Source organism: Lutra lutra, chromosome 4, assembly GCF_902655055.1.
Source record: "Lutra lutra chromosome 4, mLutLut1.2, whole genome shotgun sequence".
Taxonomy (NCBI): domain Eukaryota; kingdom Metazoa; phylum Chordata; class Mammalia; order Carnivora; family Mustelidae; genus Lutra; species Lutra lutra.
The window spans coordinates 50,564,768-50,589,484 of NC_062281.1; the positions used below are offsets into that span (position 1 = coordinate 50,564,768).

Here is a 24,717-nt window from a genome sequence, read left to right on the forward strand (position 1 = left end):
AAAAAAAAGTTTCTGTCTTAACCTAAAAATGTTAGATGAAGTAGCACATTCCCTAGATTTATTTAAGAACACAAGATTTGTTTAAAGTGTGTTGCAAGTTTTAGATGCTGATTATGCAACACTCCAATACCAGAAACTAATCATGCATAGTTTTGTTAGTAATGATTTTAGGTAATTTAAGACCCCCTTTCATAATTTTCAAAAGGCAAATGGTAATAGGTTGATTCTGCTCTATTGATCAAGTATATTCCAAACCTGCTTCAAAGCAGATAGCATATGTTCCATCTGAACATATGTCTAAGTTATTAAAAGAAAGTAAGAAACTTCAGGAGAGAACAATGAATACATTAGTCATTAGCAAATAATATTTCATTTTACCTTTTCTTTAATAGAATCCAAAATGTCTGTAATCTTTTGCAGTTGAGAATTATGTTCACCAATCTGAAAGCACAAAATTTCAGAAGAAATGGTTACTGTAGCAGAACCAGGTCTGGTTCACTCCATTTCAATAATTGGTTTTGAATTAAAAAACAAAAACAAACAAAAAAAAACTACGCCAGCCCAGAACAAACAGAGATTGTTCTATAATGAAGCTGCCTTTTACCTGCTGGCTTTATCATGCTAGAAGAATCTGAACAAGGTAATGTTACAGGTTCCTTGGCTGAATTTTAAGCTTGATTCCAAAACTAGTATTAATAGCTACATAGTTTTTCAGCTTTATGAATGTTTAAGATATAGGTTAACTTAAGAGAAAACTCCCTTGGGAAACTCTAACATAATACTATTCAACCAGATGTGACCTTCAGATCCTAGATCCAAACTGACTCTTGAGACATCAAAGCATTAAAAGAAAATATCTCCAGCAACACCTGGGTGGCTCAGTCAGTTAAGCATCTGCCTTTGGCTCAGGTCATAATCCCAGGGTCCTGGGATCCAGGGGGCTCTTTGCTCAGCAGGGAGCCTGCTTCTCCCTCTCCTTCTCCCTCTGCTCCTTCCCCTGCATGTGCTCTCTCTCTCTCTCTCAAATAAATAAAAGAAAAGAAAAAATCTCCCACTTACAACCTAAAATGATTTAAGTTCCTGAACCAACATGATATATTATCAATGAGTAGAAATCATCATCAGAAAAATATATGTACCTCTCTTCATTATTATGGATGTCCTGAATCTAACTAAGCTTTTAAATCCTTCAGGATTAAAACATAATCTCTTGCCTCACTCGCATTCCACTGCCACCAGCGGACTTGGCTGCCAAAGGGAAGAAGCTAGCCGCTGCCATTCATCCCACCCTCCGTTCTGCCCTGTACTTCCCCCAGTGACAGTCCCAGCCCCAAGGAGTTACAACATCGCACAGAGTCAGTGGCAGAGCAAAAGCGCCGGCCCTGCAAGAATGCGGTCACAGTGGGAGTTGAACGGCCCAACCCACCCACGGGGATTATAACAAGGACACTTGCTTCACCACGTGTGAATATGAGACAAAAGAAAAGACAACAACAGTTTTTCAAAAACTGGTCAGTGTGTTTGAGACAACAGACCACTGTGGTAAAACTAGTGCTTCAAGATTCAGGAACTTGAACTTCACTCGGTCCTGTATCTCTAAATACTGTGTCATCAGGAAGAGCCTAGAATAAAGATTTCCTTCTCGAATCTCAGTTGTTACTCCTGCTACTATTGTTGTGGCTGCGGCTGCTGCTGTTTCTGTTCACATAAAAATGATCAATGGACAATAAGAGAAGATGTAAGACAATACTTCTAAGGTAGTTCTGGGCTGTTAGATAAATCATAAACTAAAACATAAATGTTTAATATAATTTCCAAAGGAAAACATTAAACTTAGAAGGAGTTTACTATTAAAAATGGTACGATTACATTTTCCATGACTGAAACTCTTTATCCAACATGGCTGAGGAATTATTTAAAATGAAATTGGTAGATTCTCACCTGTAAAAATACTCCCAAGACAGCTAGTCCATCTGGCTCATGAGCTGCCTCAACAAAGCTGGGGTATTTGTCTGAATTCCAATGAACAACATGGAGCTGAAAGGGACACAATTCAAAAAAAATGTTTTTAAATCCTTAAAAACATAAATGAAAGTGAAATATTTATATAGATATTCTGGGTTTGTGCACACATGTGTATAATGTATTCTTCACAGAATCCTCCTTTTTGCTTTTGTCTAAAAGCCAAAGACAAGTACCATGGCCACTTGGAGTCTGTGGTAAACTATAAGAAGGTCTATAGCACTAGTTAGAACGTTCTGGAGCATCCTGCCAAGCCCCTCTGGTCCAAGCAATCTCCAACCATTGCTCCTAAGTGACTTAAGGCTCCTCCTTAACCTTCCACGGGTGGAAATGCAACAGAGTAGCCTTAGGTCAGATCTCAGCTGGTGGCAGAGTCCAGGAAACAAGCTTAGGCTCACAGGAGGGGGGAGACGTCAACTGATGGTTTGTAGTAACAATCCTGCTGCTAAGGACAGTACTGATTGTTCTTGAAACTGCCTAGTCAGATGTTCATCTCCATACCCGAAGACTTTTTATGACTGGAAAAAGCAAATTCTCCTTAACAGAACTATCTTAAGCAGTATTCACACATGTGTTACCTTCTAGAATTATGTTCCAATCCTTTGCTGATAGCAAGTTTTAACGGGGACAAAGAGACTTTGTCTAGGAACAGGAACTAGGAATCAGGCACATCTGAGGGTGAAAATGAGAGGCAGTTGGTGCTACTGAGGTGGGAGAAAGGAAAGAAGGGGAAAGGGAAGGAGTTGAAGGACCTGGAACTCTAGAAAATAGAAAATACACCTACTTCACAACTCTGCCCTCTTGCAAGTAGCGTCCTGCAAAATCCAAAGGGGTCCTAAAAGTTCTGCGACTGTACACAGTACCGTGTCCCAAACACACAAACATCCGTGAAAGACAACTGTGAAAGAATAACAGTAAGGCAGAAAACCACCCTGGGGAGATCTTCAATCCTGATTAAAGGGAAGAACACACTACAATAGACACCAAAGGGCAATGTGCCACACTCAAAACAATTTGGCCATGATCATGAGCATGCCATGCTGTCCAAGAATCCCTGTATGAAGGACTGACCTCAGATACAATCTCCTTTCAGTGAATCCTTTGGGCACCTCAGGGGGGAAACACATATGAAGGGCTTCATGCACAAGTCACCTTTCTAGCTGTCTCTTAAAAGAGAGAACTCAGTATGTTCAAAGTCATGGTTTTAATCCCATGCTTTAAATATAACTTCCTATTTTATAGGCAACTAATATGGGGTAATTTCTGGATAAATAAGAATCATCACAACCAGTGAACTACAAAACTATGAAACACTCCACCATTCATAAACAATCAGGGAAGGCTGTGGGATATACAGATCGAAAATACAAAGGTGGATCCCTGCGGTACCATGTTCTAAGTTGGTGTGAGATAGCTGGAGGAGGAACGAAACCTGGAAAACACTGGATGATGAAACAGAATTCATTTGGCTCACATGAGGTAAAGACATTCCACTCTAAGGGAGGGGCTGAAAAGAACATTAAAATTGTTTTAAATGGCTCTGTGCCAATCCATCAGCTCACTTTGTAAGAGATGACACCAAAGAAAGAAAAAGAAGTGAAATGATGTCTTTAGGTTCACAACTGATTAGAAAAGGAATATGTAACTAAAGAGAAATGAATCTATATATCCTTTTCTTGGTTAAAAAACAGCAATTATTTATGGGTGCCTGGGTGGTTTCAGTCAGCTAACCATCTGCCTTCAGCTCCGGTCATTATCTCGGGGTCCTGGGATAGAGACCAGTCAGTGTTGGGTTCCCTGCTCAGCAGGGAGACTGCTTCTCCCTCTGCCCCTCCCCCAACTTGTGCTCCCACTCACTCTTTCAAATACATAAAATTGTTTAAAAAAAATAAAAAACAACAGCTATTTAGAATATTATGGGAAACTAGAGCAAGAAAAATCTTTTTTTTTTTTTCCAAGTCTTTCTCTCTCCCACACACCTTGCCTAATTAGCACCAATAGCTTCAGAGGGACTGATACCACTTGTATTAGCATTCATATTTGTTTTTGCAGGGTTTGGGAGTTTCTTTTTAAGATTTTATTTATTTATTTGACAGAGGGAGAAGCAGACTCCCTGCTGAGTATAGACACCTCCCCCAACATGGGGCTCAGCACCAGGACCCTGGGATCAGGACTTGACCTGAAGGCAACCACTTAACCAACTAACCCACCCAGGTGCCCCACCATTTGTATTTGAATTAAAACTCAAACAAATAACAAATTCACATTTACAGACCAACAATGACAGCTGCAGTGATTTAAGCAAATGACAAGAACTCATAGCCACAACAAAACTGGAAATGAGAAGATTCTTCCCTATTAGAAATAATCTTTTTTTTAAAGATTTTATTTATTTATTTATTTATTTATTTATTTATTTATTTATTTATTTATGAGAGACCAGGAGCACAGGGAGGAGCAGAGAGAGGGAGAGAGAATCTCAAGGATACTCCGTGCTGAGGACCCTGAGATCATGACCTGAGCCAAAATCAAGAGTCTGACCCTCAACCACTGAGCCACCCAGGTACCCCAATAATTTTTAAATTATACTATTATTCAACTTTAGCATTTTAACTGCTATTGATACGTAAATTATGTTTAACCTGCCAAAAATCATCATTAATATTAAAATTATAGTTTTACTATCAACTACATATTTAATATGCTTATTATATAATCTGTACAAACTGTAATCAGATGAAGTTTTAAATAGGGATTGGATTATTAGCCTACTTTTTATAGACACACAACTCTTAAGGTAAGGTTTTTCCATGATTTAGAACACTTTAATCTCTCTCTATAATGTCACAAGTCATGAGATTAGACTCAAAGTTAAATTTTTATATGGTACACTCTAAATGTTTTCTTCCTTTCATTTCTTTTCTTTTTCTTCTTCTTTTTTTTTTTTTAAGTGGGTACAACTCAATGACAATCATGAAGTTAGGTACAAAAGTGGCAGGAAAAACTAATTAAGAATCATTTCTACAGCTGAGCACAAAGGGATTCTTTTTAACCTGAAACCAAATGTGATTCCCAAATACCTCCACCTCCAGCCTGGACATCTTCCTTACACTCCAGGTCTGTACCTAATGGCCTTCTTGAATGTGAGCCTAGAATATCTAATGGACACCTCAAACTTGATGTGTGCTCAACAGAAAGTCAGCTTCTCTCTGCAACCTGCTCCTTCCTGTACTTGCTCATCTGAGTAAGTGGCAGAAAGATCCTCATGTTTGCACAAGCCAAAGTCTTAGGAATGTTTCTAGATTCCTCTTTCTTCTTCCTTCAATCTTGCTACCCTTTTCACTGGCAAGTCCCACGGATTTTCTTTCCCAAACATATCCCGGACTCACCTAGCTCTCTTTACCTCTACCACCTCCATAGACCAAACCACCACCCTTGCTCCTTTGAAATACTTCCATAAACTTCTAACTGTCTCCCCGTTTCAACATTTGCCTGACATCTTTTCCACATTGGAGCAAGTTATACTTTATAAAGTATAAAGTAGAACAGGACATTCCCCTGCCCAAAACCTTCCATTGTCTTTATCTCAATACATCAAGGATAAATTTCAAACTTCTCACCATGCCCTACAAAGCCCAACAAGACATGGCCCTTGCCTGCCTCTCTAGGACACAGCCTATAACCTCCTCTCATTAATTCCAATCCCAGAAGCCAAAGCCTTTCGCTTCCTAAACGTGCCAACTTCATTTCTGCCTGAGATAATCTGTATTTGCTGTTAAGCTGTATAGATTTGGTGAGAAGCTGTACAGATTTTCTCATGGTGAGTTTTCCTATTTAATCATACTACCAGATCCCATAGTATTGTTCCTAACAAAGAATTTACCATATACCATTTACTTATGTGTTTATTGTCTACTTCTAACACCCCATCAATCCTGAGGTCTGACCCAGACTTCCTCATTCTCCATCAGCATTCCTATCTCCCACCAGAAACAAGGACCCCCTCCTCTCCCTCTCTCTCAAACCTAATCAATCAACAAATCCCACCAAAGCTGCACTGGCCACCAGCACTCCAATTAACTGCACTATCGTCTATTACCCGGAATGTCCCGCAAAGCCTCCTCCTCGCTGACTCTCCTTATCCACTCCTGCTTCAACCCAATTTATGCTCAAACTGTAGCATGAATATTTTTAAAATGCACATATGATCACTTCACGATTCAAAGCCAGTTAATGGCTTCCCAACGCACTTAGAATCAAGTTCACAAGACTTACCATGATTGATCTTTGTAAAATCAGGCCCTCCAGCCTTTCCAACTTTACCTCTGGTATCTCTCCACTTCGTTCTTTGTGTGCTAATTCCACTGGTCACTCTGTTCTTCCAATATGTGACTACCCACCCAAGTCCTCACACTTGAGTCTAGGCAGGGCCCCTGCTGTCTCTGCCCTTTGCCTGGCTCACTCCTGCTCATCCTTCAGGTTTAGGGTTGAGGCCTCTTCCCAGGGAAACATTCCCTGGCTCATCCTTACTTCCTTCCAGCACGAGTAAGCTGGACAAAGATGGGCGACATGGTGGGGTCACGATGACTTCTTAAAGAGTGAATGATTCATGAACAAATAAACAAATAAAATTAAAAAAAAAAACAGCCTTAAACACATATTAAAGAATATACGAAACTCTAGTCAAAGCTTGATCTGTTTCGAGAAGGAAAGTCTACGAAGATGTCTCTTGTTCTGTAGGCAGGACTCTGAGCCTCTGGAAAATTTCAGGATAGGACTGCCCTTTTCAAGAAACAACTTGCCAGCTCAGATAAAACCTCTCAAAAGTATACTTTCAAGTTTATGACACTAGGAAGTGTAACTATAAAGCAATGTGACTAAGTTTTTTTAGTTGCTTAGAAAAATTACAAAGCAGTAATCCAAAACCAGCTCAATCCCCACAGAAACTTTCAGATTTAGAAAAACGTGTTCAATTCAGAACACAAACTTCAGAAAGCAACATGAAAACTATTCAGCAGATGATATAAACTGAGGCACCACACAGATTCAGGAGCCCCACTTTCTATATTCTTGGCATCTTTTATCCAGTACCATGGAACACGTTGGATATACAATTTATTCCCTCCTGAAAACAGAGCGGGTCCCATATCCTGAGCAATTGGCCTCAAACAAGTGTTTTAAGTAGACAAATAGATGTTTTGGTTGATAAGCTCAAAGAATAGATGTATGTGTTAATGGAAGAGCAAAACTGGAAAGCTCTCTTGGCTGGATTTCTCTCAACAGGAGAACTATAAAGGAGTGTCTCAACTCCACAGCTTAGTAGCCATGAGAAAATGAAGAAAAACTTTACTTTCCTGGTAATACTCTGTTTCACCTAGACAACTCATAAGCCAAATTACTGTCACTTAAAAAGCTTTGGTTGCATCACACAATAATTCACTCTCATCTCATGGAAAAGTTGAGTGTTAGCAATATTTAACAGTATTAAAACTTAAAGTATATTATGCTTTGTCATTTAACAGATGATTAGAAAAAGTAGAGTAGTATTAATGAATTTAATTATAAAGGAATAACTTCTCAATTTAAAAAAAAGTCAATGAATGCTTTATTGCATTATGACTTCAATAATTAACAGAGATTCCCTTTTATACCTGTAAATATAGAGGTACGGTAGAGTTTAGAAGAGTTCGTGTCTTTGTTTCTTTTCCCTGTAAGGAACTTTGCCATTTAATATCACTTCTACAAAATATGATATTAGTATACACCTGTGTCTGGACCAAATAAGTACACAGTTGGGCCCAAATCAAATGTCTCTTTCTCTGCCTTCTCCCTGGACTTTCAGGAAACACAACAGATATTCTAGAAAGAGTTTATACGTTGGTGTCAGACAGACGTGAGTTTAAACCCATCTCAACTGCTTCCTAATTGAGTAAGTTATTAATCTCTCCAAACTGGCTGTTTACTCATTTCTAGAAGGAGCACAATAACCCTAATCTCCCAGAGTTGGTTTAAGGCTCAGAAGGACCACGTTTATAGCTCTCATACTGATAAGCTCTCCTATTGATGGAATAAAGCAATATCAGACACTGATTCCTAATTGGCTCAGGATCAATTTGCAGTCAAGAGAGTTGTCAGCTGGGTTACTTATATCCCACCACCGAGGAAACCACTGAATCATGAATATGTGTCCGACGGCTTACCTCTGCAGCATATCTCACTCCATCCACCACGTGTTCAGAGCCGTGATCATCAGCAGACCCCCAGTGAAGGTGAAACTGTCGCAAGCGGTAGCTTCCAGTGAGAGGACCCCCACGCAGAACTAAACGCCAATATATTTCAAATTGTTAGCAAGAAGAAAATATTTACACATGCCACTATAATCCACATCATCTCCCTGAATTATTCAACATGTCCATGTCCACCAAGGAATATTTTTACAAATGTGTCATTCAGTTTGCAGACAGGCATACAATTTTTAGGTGTACAAGGAATGAATACAAACATTTTAAAAGGTTGGAGAGTCCACAATACAGATTTTTATGGGACATCTGGGAATTCACAGTGGTTTGGAAAGTAGAAGAAATTAGGAGTTCCTAAAGTAAAGAATGAGTATGTTTATTGGAGGATGTCAGCCTCTCTGAATAAGGATGTGATATGTCAAGAGGGCCAATTTGAACTTGGGGAAGTAGCCCAGAAGCAATGGTTAGAGAACAGGTTCCAGCACTGAGAAAACTGCTCTTACTCTGTGATCTTGTATCAACTCTAACCTCAAAGCTATAGCTTTCATGTCTGTCACCTCAAGATACTAAGGCTCCCTCCTCCTAATGCTGTTTTGAAAATAGAAGAAAAGTTGAATACAAAGAACTTATCACTGCCTGGTACACAGCCCATATACTGGACATGTTAGCTATATTACTATTCTATTGTTTTTAGGATGACTACAAAAAATTGGCCAAGAAGCCCATCTTCTGTACTTGAATTCTAACTTCCCACGGAAACCTGGAATACAGGGCAAAATTAACTCCTTTTTTGGCAACAGAGTCATATCTTAAGTATACAGAAAACTTCTTAACAGAAAACATAGCTCTAAACTGTCTCCTCCTAATTAATTTTTATTGGGCATGCTTAAAAGATATGGGGGGATAAGAAAGCATTGGGTGTTCAGTATACCATACGAATTACTCATCTCCCATCAACACCTGACACAAGTGTTAGACTGTGAGCCGCAGCCTTAATAATAGTTTGATTTAAATGACCCTCCTCTTCAGAGATTTCAGATAGGGAAACAGAGATACAGAGTTAGAGAAATCTCAAAATTGTCAGGAATGATCCATCTTAGATAAGAAACAAAAGATGTTATGGGGCTCCTGGACGGCTCAGTCAGTAGAGCATGTGACTCTTGATCTTAGGTCATGAGTTCAAGTCCCATGTTCCACAGGGAGCCTATAGAAGCAAAAGATGTTAAGGTGTATCACCTGCAGTTTTCTACACACGGCAAGGGGAAAAAGGGAAAATACATTTGTCTAAAGCACACCCCTCGTTGAGCTTTACTGTGGGAGAGAAATGATCCAGACTGCTGTCTGTATTAATGAGTACAACTGAACTCATTTCTTCCTTACTCAATTTGACTCAGGCGAAGCTGAACATGAATGATGAAGAATTAGTGTGGTTGGGATCAGCAAACATGGGAATAGTCCCAGATCAGCTACTGAATTATGTGATCTTCCAAAACTCACTTAAGCCTCTGTGGGCGTCAGCTTTTTTGTCTCTATTTGTGTTTGTCTGTCTATTTTTTTTTTTTAAAGATTTATTTGACAGAGATCACAAGTAGGCAGAGAGGCAGGCAGAGAGAGGGGGGGAAGCAGGCTCCCTGCTGAGCAGAGAGCCCGATGTGGGGCTCGATCCCAGGACTCTGGGATCATGACCTGAGCTGAAGGCAGAGGCTTAACCCGCTGAGTCACCCAGGTGCCCCTTGTTTGTCTATTTTTAATTAGGAGATTGGACTGATGCTCCTTAACTTCTATAATTATCAAAATTACCAAGGAAAAATACTGAACATGTGCAATAAAATTTGGGAGGATGTTGAATGACTGGAGGTTTCTTTAGACTATTTGGATCCAGATTTCTTTACAATAAAGATAGCTATTTCCAAAGACCTCTGAAAAATAAAAGAGAAGCATTTATATCAGACTCGAGGGCTTGCTCTTTTGTTGGTTGCACTGTTACAAACAGAGTAGTTTTACTGCTTTGAGTCTCCCACTAACAGTGTTCATGAGGGCAGAAACTCTGACTGGGTCCCTGCTGGACCCATCACCTAAGCATGGTAACTATCACAGAACAGATGCATGATAAATATTTGATGAATGAATGAATAAAATATTTGATCTGTCTTTAAACAAGCAGTCAAAGATGATTCACAGATAAATTAATTTAAAAGGCACATTTGCCTAAGTGACTCCATTCAGCATGGATGCAATGGCATTCCAAATGAAAAGAAATCATTTTTTAAAATTTTTCCTTTTTTCTTTAATTCCAGTTAGTTAACATATAGTGTGGTACTAGAATTCAGTGATTCCCCACTTACATATAGCACCCAGTGGACGTTACTTCAAGTGCCCTCCTTAATGCCCATCATCCATTTAGCACATTCCCCCCATCCTCCCCCCCCCCCGCCAGCTTGTTCTCTGTAGTTAAGAGTCTTTTATGGTTTGCCTCTTTCTCAGTTTCCATCTTATTTTTCCTTCCCTTCCCCTATGTTCATCTGCCTTGTTTCTTCAATTTCACATATGAGTGACAGCCTGTGATAATTGCCAAAGAAACCAACAATTCTATTGTCCTTTTTTCCCCCCTTACTGTAGCATAATAAGAGCTGAGCTGAAACAAAAAGTCATTCCCTCACAGATAAAAAGCAGATTAGAGTCATCAATGTGGAATTAACTTTGGGAGAAGATGCAAACAAGCTGGCTCAAGAGAAAGAAAGTGATATCAAAAACACACGGGGTTAGGGAAACATCCAAGAATCATGGTTGATCTCTGGAAAGCCTACTCAGAATCCAGGGTTGAAAGCCAGAGTAGCATAGCTCTGCTAGTTAAGCAACAAAGATTGCCTTACACTCTATATATCTTACTCCACATGTGAGTGTTTCATCTACAATATCCAAACTGGGACCATAATCAGCAAATGTCTACTTATGAAGGAAGACATTCTCTTGAAGCAGAGCTCTTTTGAAGAAACACGGGTTGGGGAAAAGTGAGTCAAAATATTAAGGTGAATTTATCACTGACTTTGAGATAGTCTGTAAGAAAATAATGAAACTATAGTATGAAATGAATACGGGCAACAAAAATTATTTTTAGGGAGAATGACTTCATGTTTTCAAGGGTCAAATCATTCATCTTCCTCTGCAACTGAGATGAGTAAATAAATATTATTGTCTCCATCTTATATGTGTATATGTGAAAACGAATAATCATTTCTCCAAAATCACCCTTGGTATACATATCCACTTATTCTTTCATTCAGAATTTTTCTTAAGTCTATTCCAAATAGAATACTCATATAAGAGGTCTACAGAGATTAAGAAACCTGAGTTAAATGCCATAAAAGTTTGGGAAATTTTTAGTATCTTAGTAAAAGGGTCCTTGTCATTTGTGATATGCTGCAAAGACCAACAATGTTGTGAAACTAGAAATGTATATGTTACTCCCTTGAATTTGACTTTGTTAGAAATTTGCTAACCTTACTTATTTCATTATACACTGTTGTCAGTGGCCTTAAATGATAAGCAAGGCTTGCAACAAAATCAGAAAAAAAAACATTTAATAATTAACACACTTGTCTATGCATGTATTTACTGCCTATCCCACCAGCATACAAAGGCAGAATCTCTCGTTCTTTTTGCATCTTCAGTGCCTAGGACAGTGTCTGCATCAGTAAATACCACTAACAGAAAATAGGAAAAAGACCTCATCTGTAGAAGCACTTCTCCATAGACTTTGGTTTATAAGGTGGGCCCTGAGTAAATGACCTAGGAATTGCTAAAGAACATATTCTTATGACTCTGAATCTAATGAAATTGCTGTGTGGTAAACAGTTCTCTGAAGTAAAGCTATGTGAACAGCACATCTCTATTTGCTTGAATCTAGGAAGAGAGGAACCAAACAGCACAAAACTGTCAGGATTGTACCGTGAGAGAGAGAGAGACCAAGGCCATAAATGTTTCCAGTCCCCGGGGCCTGAATTCTTTATGGAACTAGAAAGTCTTCATTCAATCTGGGTTCTTTTGTTCTGAGCATATGCACACCACGTTACTCTCTCGTTGCTCATTTATTCGATGATTCTGAAGAGCTTACTTACGGGCCTGTGACTGTGTTCAAGGCTAAGTAAGTATGGGATGCTGAGTAAGGTCATCCCTACCCTCAAGGAACTTACAGTCTAGTGAAGGAAATGTCATTACACTAAAGCTTTGTAATGTCTACACTATCACAAATCAGCAATTCTGTTTCCTGCAGATCTGGGCTTCTGGGAGGGATCACACAACTAAGATATCCTTCCCCCAGATCTTTTTCTGTTTTGTTTTGTTTTCTTTTCTTTTCTTTTCTAACGTATAACTTCAGATCTTGTGAATTTGGTTGATTTCACGTAGTTACCTAGAACAACTAGAACTTGATAACTAGACTGAACTGAGAAATTAATAATTTCTAGAGATGAAAATTAAAGAATAAACACTGAACTCATCAAGTCACTGGTAGTCCTAGGAGGCCTTTCTTAATGAGAAATCAGCTTCCTTTTGATATCTTTAAAAAATTTCAGCACAACATATCTCAGATATGGTAAGGATACAGACCTGTTATGTTTTCTGTGTTATTATTAGTAGTTATTAATAGTTGTTAAGTGCTTACTATATGCCAGGAACTCTCATTTATTAAAATAAAAAATTAGTACAACAGCCTTTAAAAATTAAATATTCGGGGCGCCTGGGTGGCTCAGTGGGTTAAAGCCTCTGCCTTCGGCTCAGGTCATGATCCCAGGGTCCTGGGATCGAGCCCCGCATCGGGCTCTCTGCTCTGCAGGGAGCCTGCTTCCTCCTCTCTCTCTCTCTGCCTGCCTCTCTGCCTACTTGTGATCTCTCTCTCTGTCAAATAAATAAATAAATAAAATCTTAAAAAAAAAATTAAATATTCAAATAATGAATAATCCACTAATACTTAGGTGTCAAATGGTAAGTATTAATTGATTTCTGGTGGTTTGTAATTTTATTGGGACTTCACCTATGTAGACTAACGTGTCCTGTACCATAATGCCATATCAATTTTCTATGTCCTCCAGGAAACATCATACCAAAAAATAAATAAATAAATAAAATGTTAACTGAAACACACATTTACTGAGTACCTATTGTGTGCAAGGCACCATACTAGACAGATGAATAAGACAAAGCTATTGCCCACAGAGAGTCTTCAGCTGAGTGGGAAGAGAACCAACCAGCAGTTACAATGCAATGTGGGAAGTTCTGTGATAGGACAAGTCTGAGGTGCCACAGAGAGAGTTGTGGGGCCAGTCAGGTGAGATTCCCAGAGCCGAGATCCTGTCTGAGTACGGAAAGCCCAGAAGCTACGGTGAAAATGCCCTTGTCTTTCCTTACCAGATTATTATTTCTCCTCTACCACAGCCAACAGGCCTTCTTCCCCCAGAATTTCATATCCTCCTGCCCCCTTTTTACTTTTTTTAAGATTTTATTTATTTATTTGCAGAGAGAAAGAGAGCACACAAGCAGGCAGAGGGGCAGGCAGAGGAAGAGAAAGAAGCAGCCTCCCTGCTGAGCAAGGAGCCCAATGCGGGACCTGATCCCAGAATTCTGGCATCAGGACCTGAGCCAAAGGCAGACACTTAACCAACTGAGCCACCCAGGCGCCCCTGCCCCCTTTATAAAGGACTATTAAAATTCTAATGGGTGACGCACCAGAGGTTAACCACACGGAATGTGACTTCCCAGACAAAGAAGCCCTACAAGGACCATGAGGAAGGTTTCATGTCTGTGGTTTCTTGATTGGTGGGATTCAGAGTTAATTTTGGTCAAGAATGTCTTCTTTACAAAATGGAAACTGTTTTCTTCAAATCAAAGTGGTTTGCTACAGAAAGTATCTTTGTGTTTTTTGTAGTTTACCAAAGAAAAAGAAAAGCTAACAATTTATTTTAACTATAGTGGTTTCTACTTTTTCACTGATTTAATACCCAGAATAACCATGAAACATTCTCTTTTATCTTGAGAAAAAAGAATGAGAATCATGACCCATATTTATGTAGTTTCTGTCTCAGAGGGTACTAAGTACTTCACAGACATTTCCAATTAACCCTGGTAATTTCACTGTGATCTAGATAAGAGAGAAACCTTCACATCGGGGAGAGGGCACACATTACCAATCACAGACACAGTGTCAAATCTGGAAACACAAACAAACTGATTCCCCTGGGTTAACCCAAAGTAGAGGGAAAACAGGAGGAAGAGGGAAAGATACAGGGAGAAAGAGGAAGAGAGAAGGAGGGAGAGGAAGGAAAAGAGAGGGAGAGAGAAAACCTTAGTCATCATCAAATAAATTAGAGTAGGAATTTTTTATGACTAAGGCAGCTCACATTTATAAATAAAAAACTTTGGGGTATCTGGGTGGCTCAGTCGGTTAAGCATCTGACTCTTGGTTTCAACTGAGGTCATAATGTCAAGGTTGCAAAATCAATCTCCACACTCAGCAGGGAGTCTCCTTGAGATTCTCTCCCTCGCCTTCTGCCCCTACCCCCACTCATGAGTTCTCTCTCCCTCTCTCTAAAATAAATAAATCTTTAAAAAAAAAAAAAAAAAGCTTAAAGCTTTAGATGAAGTACAATTAATCACTTCTTACTCTAAAACTAGGAGTGGATAGCCTCAAGTTTTTATGTTTGAGATATATACAGTATCAAACTATGATTATGGGTGGTGTAAACTTTATACTCAGGAAGCTTGGACTATTTACAATGTACCCATCAACCATATCTACTAATACAGTTTCATAAAACTGAGGGCTTGAAGACAATTAAATATAGTATATAAAAAGCGAATTCCCCTCTCCCCACTGCAAGTTAAAAATACCACGTCTTAATCTTTCTTTGTGCATTTTTCCTCAATGCACTGATGAAAATACATCTTCTATGAATTTGACATATATGAGAAATTTTGTGGGCTTATAATTTTTGCTAATGATACAGTATCACATGAATACAGAATATTATTACTAACCTAAATCTGACTTAATGAATAAATCTTCTTCCAATTTAGGATTTTTATAATTTAACTATATTTTTCATTAATAGACCAAATACAGCATTATCCTAATATTAGACTAAAAAATAATTTGTCAGAAGCCTTAAGAAGTATTACAAAATTTGATTCTCTCTAATCTTCTCTCTCATCCAAACTTTAAACTGGATATCATCCATTCCTTGGGAGTTGATAATGCTTGAAGAAGGATTAAATGTTCATTTTAGGGAAATTCTCTCTTTCTACTTCATCTAGCTACCAAATTAACAAGTAAACTAAAGTTTTATTTGGTTGGTCCATGACTTATTCACAGTGTGAAAGACATTATCCTATGAAACAGTCTAATAAAACTTTTATTACAAGCTCTAGTAAAGTACTGATAAGAAACACACAATCCATAGGTATTTTAAATATGAAAGATAAGAAATCATAATCATTGAAGACCCTCATCTCCCACCAAAAAAAAAAAAAGAACCAACCTGATTTGTCCTCTGTGTCATCAAAGTCAACGCTGAAGGAATGGCCACTATTACTGATGATTTTGGCTGAGTTTGCATCATACCTGATACTAAGAGGTCGCAGGGAAGAGTCATATTTCACTTCTTTGGTTTTAATCTCAATCGGAGATTGCTGATCCCCATCAGCAATAGGGAAAAATTTATTCCAATGAATAGGACCTTAAATATATAGGGCCAAAAGAAAAGAACTAATTAAGTTACTTCCTTTACCAAACAAGTACACTGTGCTCCAGTTGAAGGAAAAACACATTATATCATCATCTTCAGGACCTTTATATCTAATTTTTTTTTTTAAATAAGACTAGTTGCTTTTATTACGGATATGAAAACCTCCTGGTTTGCCTTAATTCATTTGCAGCATTCAATTAACCCTTATGGACCAAATGCATGTAAGTTTTAAAAAGTACTTTCTAGGGATGCCTGGGTGGCTCATTCAGTTAAGCATCCAACTCTTGGTCTGGCTCATGATCTCATGGGTCATGAGATTGAGCCCCATGTCTGTTGGGCTCCCCACTCAGCAGGGAGTCTGCTTGAGATCCTCTCCCTCTGCCTCTCCCCCACCCTCTGCACACACGTGTGCTCTCTCTCACTCTCTCTCTCTAAAATAAGTAAATCTTTAGGGGAAAAAAAGTACTTTCCAAAGGTACCTTTCTACCAAACTACAAACAACAGCACAACTCATCACTGAAAACAATGAGATTCCGTTTCAGCTCCAAGAATGATCTGTGGTAGCTCCAGGGGTCAACAAGTTCATGGGATGAAAGAATTAATGGAACTGAGAAAGCTGTGTAGCAAAAAAAGGGTTCAGTTCTATTCCTATTTCTTTCTTCTATCGCTCACTGTTGTCCTCAGGTGTCACCCAAGACTCACTCGGTTGCCTCTGATGTGCAACAGGCACACTAGGGAAATATGTAAATTTTTCATAGAGCATAATCCAAATAAAACAGCTGCACCACCTAAGGAGATGTAAGATTGTTGATTATCTTCAGGGGAGTCAGGTAACAATTTCTTTCTTTCTTTCTACATTTCAGAAGGGCCTTCTGAGGTTATTTTGCCAGTGTTACATTTGAATTCCTACACAAGGGACAACTGTCATCCTGATCCTCTACTCAAAAAGTCAAAATTGCATCTAGTTCCCAAGCCAGATATACTTGGTAAACTGACATGAACCAATAAGCGGGCAATTCCCTTGCCTACACTCTTCATTTCTCTGGGAGACTTGATTCAAGTTCTGCCTCCCCAAATCAAGAGCAAGATTGCAGCTTCAAGTAACCTCTAACTCATTTCAGACATGAGTAGTCACTTTATAGGTTAGAGGTTCTTCTTGTCTATTATTCCTGCAATTCACGCAATAACCGCCAGGGCGGCAGAGCACAGGGCTACTGACCAAGCTTCTCCCTGTTGCACTAGATTTCTCTAACATTCAAGTACTTATTAAAATGACATAGCAGGACAATTAAACATTTGTTACTGACAACAACAACATTTTTTTAAAAGTTTTTATTTTTGTTGGAGAGAGATAAAGAGAGAAAATATGAGTAGGGGAGGGGCAAAGAGGGAGAAGCAGGCTTCTCACTGAGCAGGGAGCCAGACATGGGGCTTGATCCCAGGATACTGGGATCATGACCTGAGCCAAAGGAAATAGCCCAACCAACTGAATCACCCAGGCGCCCTACAACAAATATTTTTTAAAGATAAGATTTAGAATGACATTTCAAGAAATGCAAATACATCACAATTATCACCAGCTTCAATCTCCAAACCTAATGCTCCATATTACTCTTCAATTTTGCAAAGGAGAAAGCTTATGCTCTTTCCTTCGCATATGTTTCAGGTATAAAAAGTCAGAGCATGACTATGTAACTATACACACAACTTAAAAGCTCTTCTCTTACGAACTGACACTTTGGACTTCAAAGCAACTTGAACATCAAAAGCCCTTGCCTACAACTTATTACAGAAAAAGCATTACGTTTCCTGATTTATTAAGTACTCCAGTTTACCTTTCTAGTACTTTCTCTGTGCAATCTAGTCCTTGCTTTAAGTGAAAAAGTTTTCCTATCTCACTGTCACCAAGTATGGCTTAACCTGATGAGAATTAGATTTTGAATATGTGATGCATATATCACAAAATGTTGTTGACCTTTTTCTTTCTCTTCCTAATTCCTTTACTCTCCTATTGCCAATCCTTTATAACAAGAATATGTTAAAAGCGGAGGCAACCCAAAATAAAAATAATCCCACTTTGCATAAATTATTCAATATCATCTATTAACCACCATAGTTTAACCACCTTTTTAAAAATTTTTCCATCCAACTTTAAACCCATTTAAACATAGTTCTTAAGTAGAGATATATAGTGATTCTTCCACTGATTCAAGAACTTTTGAATATCTATAGAGACATGTAGTTTTCAGTAAGTGTCACATTCCCTAACCTGAACCAATAAAACTATCACAGGTTAGTACAAGAACTGTAAGTTTTTGGCGAAGCTGGTCCCCCCTTCCCAATGCCTCAACTCATGGTGTTCCGTTTTATCATTGCTACTATACCCAGTTTAAGTTTCCTTTCAACTACTAATTCACTGCTTCTGTCAGTGTAAACAGAAAACAAGCAACCAAACTTGCCCTGTCAGGTTCAACATATTTCCAGTAGGATTTTGCCACAGTTGATCTACTTACAGGTATGGTCCTTAGAAAGCTATTGCATCTAAAAGCAGGAAATGACCCTATAATTCTTAGCAGAAATATAAAATCACTCCTTGGTAGTGGCTTTTCAGAGATAATTTTTTTAAATTTCTGAAGATGAGCTCCATTGGAGCCACTATTTTCTAATATATAAAGAGTGATCAGTACTCACTGACTGAAAACACTCTTTTTCTTCCTAACTATAGTGAGGGCGCTGTTGATACCCAGTAACTATTAAATAACAAAAATTAAAACTATTCCAGCAGAGAGGGAAATTAAAAGAAATTTGTTTTGTGTTTTCCCCCCAAACATAAATTGGAAAGTAGCAAAAGTATGAGATTATAATTATAGTTTTAGTCAAAAAGAAATTCACCTAAATTACACCTTTTATTATTAAAGTTCTAAATTTCACCTGCTGCCATTTTTAAACTGGCAAGTCAATCATAACCTCAAAAAGGTTACAATGACAAATGAAGCTTTTCTGTTCCTTTGTGAAAATAAACTTTCTGTAAAATTTGACTGTATGGTACTGTTCAATAATATACATGTTAATTCAAGGAAGTATTATTATTATTATTATATAATTTTATTTTATAAATATAAATTATTATATAATTTTATTATATAAATTATATAATTTTGACAGTGATTCACTATCAGGCTCTCTTGGTGTCACTTTGCAGTTATTTCAAATAATTGAAAAATTATTTCAAATAATTTTTTAAGGATTTTATTTATTTGTTTGACAGAGAGGGAGAGATCACAAGTAGGCAGAGGGGAGGGCTTCAGGCTCCCTGCTGAGCAGAGACCCCCCCCATGTGGGGGCTCAATCCCAGGACCCTGAGATCAGGACCTGAGCTGAAGGCTTAACCCAGTGAGTCACCCAGGTGCCCCTCAAATAATGGTTATTTTGATGATTTAGTATATAGAAGAAAAAAGTATACATTTTATTATAACTGTCACTCCCATCAATAAATACATGTTCACCAACATGCTAAAATTTGAATAATCCTGTCTCTGCAAAGAGAGTGTAGGAGAGAGAGAAAGGGTGAAGAAGTAGCCTGAAGTATAACTTCATTTTTTTCAGAAAGAACCTAAGTCTTCCTAAAGCTAACAGTACCAAATTGCCATGGCAATATTTTATAGTAATAATTTTAAGAAAATTGCAGTATTTTGGTTGCCAAGAAGGCAACTTCAATCTCCAGGGTTGCAATTCAATTATTAAAATTTCTTAAGTATAGCTTCAAATGTTTTGCATGATTTATTTCCTCGAGGTGATAATTAAAAAACTGAAAGCGAACTTGTCCTCAATTCATTAAAGTATGTCATCAGACTTCTAATCTCCGTTCCTTTAAATGATAAGTAGTTAACTAGGGAAAGTGCTCGGCTTTTCAAAGGAAAGTGAATGGACGTGTGACGAAGATTTCGGGGTGTGGGGAATCTTCACCGGGCTAACGCACGCCAACTCTCACCCCCACCATCAACACCCGCCAAAAGACGCTTTTCCTGTCTACACAAGACTAAGCCTTCCCTCCACTTCCTGCATTCAGCTTTGGGGAACGCTGCCCAATTTAAAGAGGAACCAAAAAGTTTCTCGCAAGGGCGGGATCAGCAGCCTGTGTTCGTGCCCCACAGCCGCCCCCGGAGCAAAGCCCTCCCTCCCACCTGCAGAAGGCGCTCACCGTTGTGCTCGCCGTATCCCCAGCTGAGCCGCGACATGGTCCCTCGGGTGCGAGGCAGAGGAAGATGTGGCAGGGCAGCGAGAGGAGGGAGCGAGAGGGGCAAGCGCGCGAGCTGGCGGAGGCGGTGGCCAGCCTAGGGAGGGTCAGCCCGCCGCCGCCTGGCAGAAACGGAGCGCTGAAACCCGGGGGCCAGGGCGCTAACGACCTCGTCCGCCAGGGGGCAGCAGCATGCAGAAAGGCGGCCGCACCTCTAAGGGCGACCCGGGGTGGTGGCGCTGAGCGGGGTGCAGGGGCAGGAGTTTTAACTCCAGAGAACGAGAGTGGGCTTGATAGAGAGGCAGAGGGGAAGGGTGGGAGGAGGCAAAGAAAGAGAGAAGGGTTTCCAGAAGGGGTTTTCTGCCTCCTGAGAAGTAGTCACCCCGGAAAAGGGTCGCTTAGAGGGCTATCTTGGGAATGAATTAAATCGCCTGAGCCTGAAGCTGTCAGGCTGGGAGGCGGGGCTGCTCATGGAGACAAGGTCGTTGATGGTGGCGGTGGTGGTGGTTACGAGTCAACACAATAATGACGATGGCAACAGCCACAGAAATAATTTAGTTGTTATTCATTAAAAGCTTACCACAGGCCAGTGTCTGAACCAAGACATTTACCCACATTTTGCCATTAGATCCTCAACATTCCTTTGAGGAAGATATTATAATTGCCCCCAGAGGCTTAAGAGAAGCTAAGTAACCTGCCCCGGTCACGCAGCTAATAGGTCCGGAGAGTTCCTACCAAAAAGGGTCGGATGTCCCTTCCCTTCCCCAGCCCGGCTCTGCGGCCCATTCATTCTGTTCCCTTCCTGTCTCTCACTCTGCAGGCTGTGGCTTGAGGAGTGAGGGTACCAACCTGACTATTGATTCTTGGTCCAGAAGTTCTGCTGCCCTTTTGTCCCCACTGAGAGGAGGGTGTTCATTCTGTCTTGTCTTAGATGCATGGTAGGCTTGCTGTCCTAGGGCTGAAAGCAGAGGTGAACTGACTCCAGAGACTTGAATTTCTGTCCTAGAGTAGTGGGTATTCTGGGCTCAGAGTGAAAAACAAAGAGAACTCTGAGAACTGCCAGGATTATAATTACTGTTCCAGCTGTAGAAGGGTTTGAGTGGGGTCAATTTGAAATTTCAGACTGAACTGTGCAGTGTTATTTATGGACAGACTAATGCAAAGACCTTCTCCATGGTCATATGAGCCTTCCATAAGAGATGTAAGAGTGGCTCTTCAATGATCATCATCCACTTTCTCTCGCCATCCACACAGCAGCTGCTTAATGTGGTAATTGCAAATCCCAGGAGGGTACCTCTTTTGGTAACCACTGTACTGTTTAGGGACCACTAAATAAAGATCAATTTGATAATTCTTCTTTAGACCTGACCTAAATACCCCATAGTGCAGCCTGCACTTCCTTCTGCTTCTGTAAATTTTAATAAGGTTAGAATGCAATGGGAAAAAATTTTTATACAGCCATAAGTACAATAAAATTTATGCTCCTCTTATACCTAAGGGAAAGCACAAGCTTTCTCTTCCATATTCTCTGGAACAATTGGGTTCATTTATGCTGGCATAATGGTGGCCAAACTTTCAAAGTTTTACCTATATTTCACTTTCACTACAAAAGACAAAATACATATATGTATATATTTATAGGCGAACATATATTAAAGTACTGTGTTCCAAAATACACAAAAATTCTTGAAAACTCAACAATAAGACAACAACCTAATGAAAAAATGTTCCAAAGACCTTAACAGACATCTTACCAAAGAAGATATACATATTGCAAATAAGCACATGAAAGATACTTCACATCATATGTCATCAGGAAAATACAAATTAGGACAATAATGAGATACTACTACATACCTATGAGAATGGTGAAAATCCAGAACACTGGCAACACCAAATGTTGGCAAGGCTGTGGAAATATAGGAACTTCCATTCATTCATCATGGGAATGCAGAATGGTGCAGCCACTTTATTTATTTTTTTAAAGATTTCACTTATTTATTTGACAGACAGAGATCACAAGTAGGCAGAGAGGCAGGCAGAGAGAGAGAGAGGAAGGGAAGCAGGCTCCCTGCAGAGCAGAGAGCCCAATGCGGGGCTTGATCCCAGGACCCTGGGATCATGACCTGAGCCGACGGCAGAGGCTTTAACCCACTGAGCCACCCAGGCGTCCCGGTGCAGCCACTTTAGAAGACAGTTTGGCAATTTCTTACAAAACTAAACATACTCCTACCATACGATCCAGCTATCACAGTGCTCAGTATTTATCCAAGTGAAAAGTTATAAAAATCTGCACATAAAAGCCACATAAAAATCTGCACATGGATGATTATAGCAGCTTTATTTTTAATTGCCAAAACTTGAAAGCAACCAAGATGTCCTTCAGTAGGTGAATGGATAATTGAACTCTAGTGCATCCAGACAACTGAATGTTATTTAGCACTAATAAGAAATGAGCTATCAAGCCATGAAAAGACATTGAAAAACTTCGATGTCATACTGGTAAATGAAAGAAGCCAATCTGAAGACTACATACCGTATAATCCCAACTATATGATACACTGAAAATGGCAAAACTATGGAGACAGTACAACGATCAGTGGTTGCCAAGAGGGGGGCGGGTGGTGCTGAGTAGACAACACAGAAGAATTTTAGGGCAATAAAAATACTCTTTATGAGGAGCACCTGGGTGGCTCAGTCAGTTAAGTGTCCAACGCTGGATTTCAGCTCCGGTCATGATCTCAGGGATGTGAGGTGGAGCCCTGTATTAGGCTCTGTACTGGGCATGGCGCCTGCTTAAGATTCTCTCTCCCTCTCTCTCTCTCCTTCTTCTCCTTACCACATCCCCTCCTTTTCTAAAAATATACTCCATATATTACATTGATTCATACATGTCATTATACATTTGTCCAAAGCCACAGGATATAAAACACCAAGAGTGAACACTAAGGTACACTACGAACTGTGGGTGATAAGGATTTAAGTTCATCATTTGAAATAAATATAGCCTCTGGAGGAACAAGTTGATAATGAAGGAGGCTAAGCATGTTGGAGATTTTATGGGTTCTGTCTGTACCTTCCTCTCAATGTTGTGAACCCAAAATTACTCTAATAAATAGCTTTTTTTAAAAAATTAGCAAAATAGGGGCACTTGGGTGGCTCAGTAGGTTAAAGCTTCTGCCTTCGGCTCAGGTCATGATCCCAGGGTCCTGGGATGGAACCCCACATCGGGCTCCCTGCTTGGAGGGAAGCCTGCTTCTCCCTCCCCCACTTCCCCTGCTTAAGTTCCTCTTCTCACTAGGTCTCTGTCAAATACATAAATAAAATCTTTTTTAAAAAATTAGCAAAATAAACTCACAAAATACTAATGAAGTCATGTAAAACACACACACACACACACACACACACACACACACACACACACACACAGAGGAGATAGCATGTAGGAGGTCCACTGCCAAATTTGGGACAATTTGGCCATCAAAAAAGATAATAATAGTAATCCGCAAATATCATGAGTCCATAGTGATACTGAAAGAGAGAGAAAATGCTTCTTTACGAGAGAATGCAAGCTACTAAATACAGATAAAGTGGTAGAATATAAAACCATCAATTTTGCAAGGCTGGTGTAGCATCTGGTTCAGGTAAGGATCAGTAACGAGTGCTAAAACTTCTAGGTGAAATGCTATTAGGGATTAGGATATTCATTCAGCCTGGGATTAAGACAAAATACATGTCACAACCAAACGTAATGTGTTACCCTCAACTGGGTCCTAGGTTGGAAAGAAAGACACGATCCCTGCATTGGGGACAGTTAAAGAATTGTAAACACAGACCACATATAGTTGATATTATTGAATTGATGTTAATTTTCATAGGTGTGGTGATGGTACAGGCAATACTTTAGGAGATGACTGTCAAAGCAATAGGGCCGAGGTACCTTCCTGTCTGAGATTGACTCTCAGATGCCTCAGTCGATAATTGGTGAATCTTGCTGAAGGATGTCCTCATGTTACAACTCCTACATTTTTTCTTTTTTGGTAGGTTTTAAATTTTCCAAAAAAAAAAAAAAAAAAATCTGGGGTGACGGAAACCTTGTATTTCCTCCAATTAATGACCCACTAGCTTACTAAATGACCTTTTATAACTAGGGGTGGGTTTTCTCCTTAACAAAGAACCTTTGTCTCCAGGTTCATAACCATGAAGTGTAAATACGTAGAGGAAGATTAACACTGACCAGGGAACCCAAGATTCCTGATCAAACATGTGGCCATAATCTCCACTTCACTCTTGATTCAATTAGATCCAGTTCAAGTATCTTTGCAACAAAGCATGCTTAAGTCAGATCACTTCTTCAGTGATCACTGTATGTTACAAACAGCACTTGTAAGTGATAACTCTAGCCATAAAAATATTTCATTAAGGATGGTAACATATTGAGAAAATACCAAAGTATGAAGTAATATTGTTCTATGAGGGC

General features: G+C 39.3%; 1 protein-coding gene across 2 annotated transcripts in view; it reads right to left on the bottom strand.

Moving 5' to 3' along the window:
- CA13 (carbonic anhydrase 13) overlaps positions 1–20,402 on the bottom strand; it is a 33,787-nt gene extending 13,385 nt beyond the window's left edge. Inside the window, exons 1-5 of one of the 2 annotated variants that reach the window (XM_047727979.1) lie at positions 20,202–20,391; positions 15,794–15,991; positions 8,223–8,341; positions 1,942–2,037; positions 379–441 (exon numbers count right to left, since the gene is read on the bottom strand). In XM_047727979.1, coding sequence (XP_047583935.1) covers positions 379–441; positions 1,942–2,037; positions 8,223–8,341; positions 15,794–15,991; positions 20,202–20,238 — 513 coding nt within the window. In that variant the 5' untranslated portion in view covers positions 20,239–20,391. Of the gene's footprint in view, positions 1–378; positions 442–1,941; positions 2,038–8,222; positions 8,342–15,793; positions 15,992–20,201 lie in introns of both variants that reach the window. The other variant, XM_047727980.1, reaches the window with a different exon arrangement.
- Positions 20,403–24,717: the final 4,315 nt, after the last annotated feature.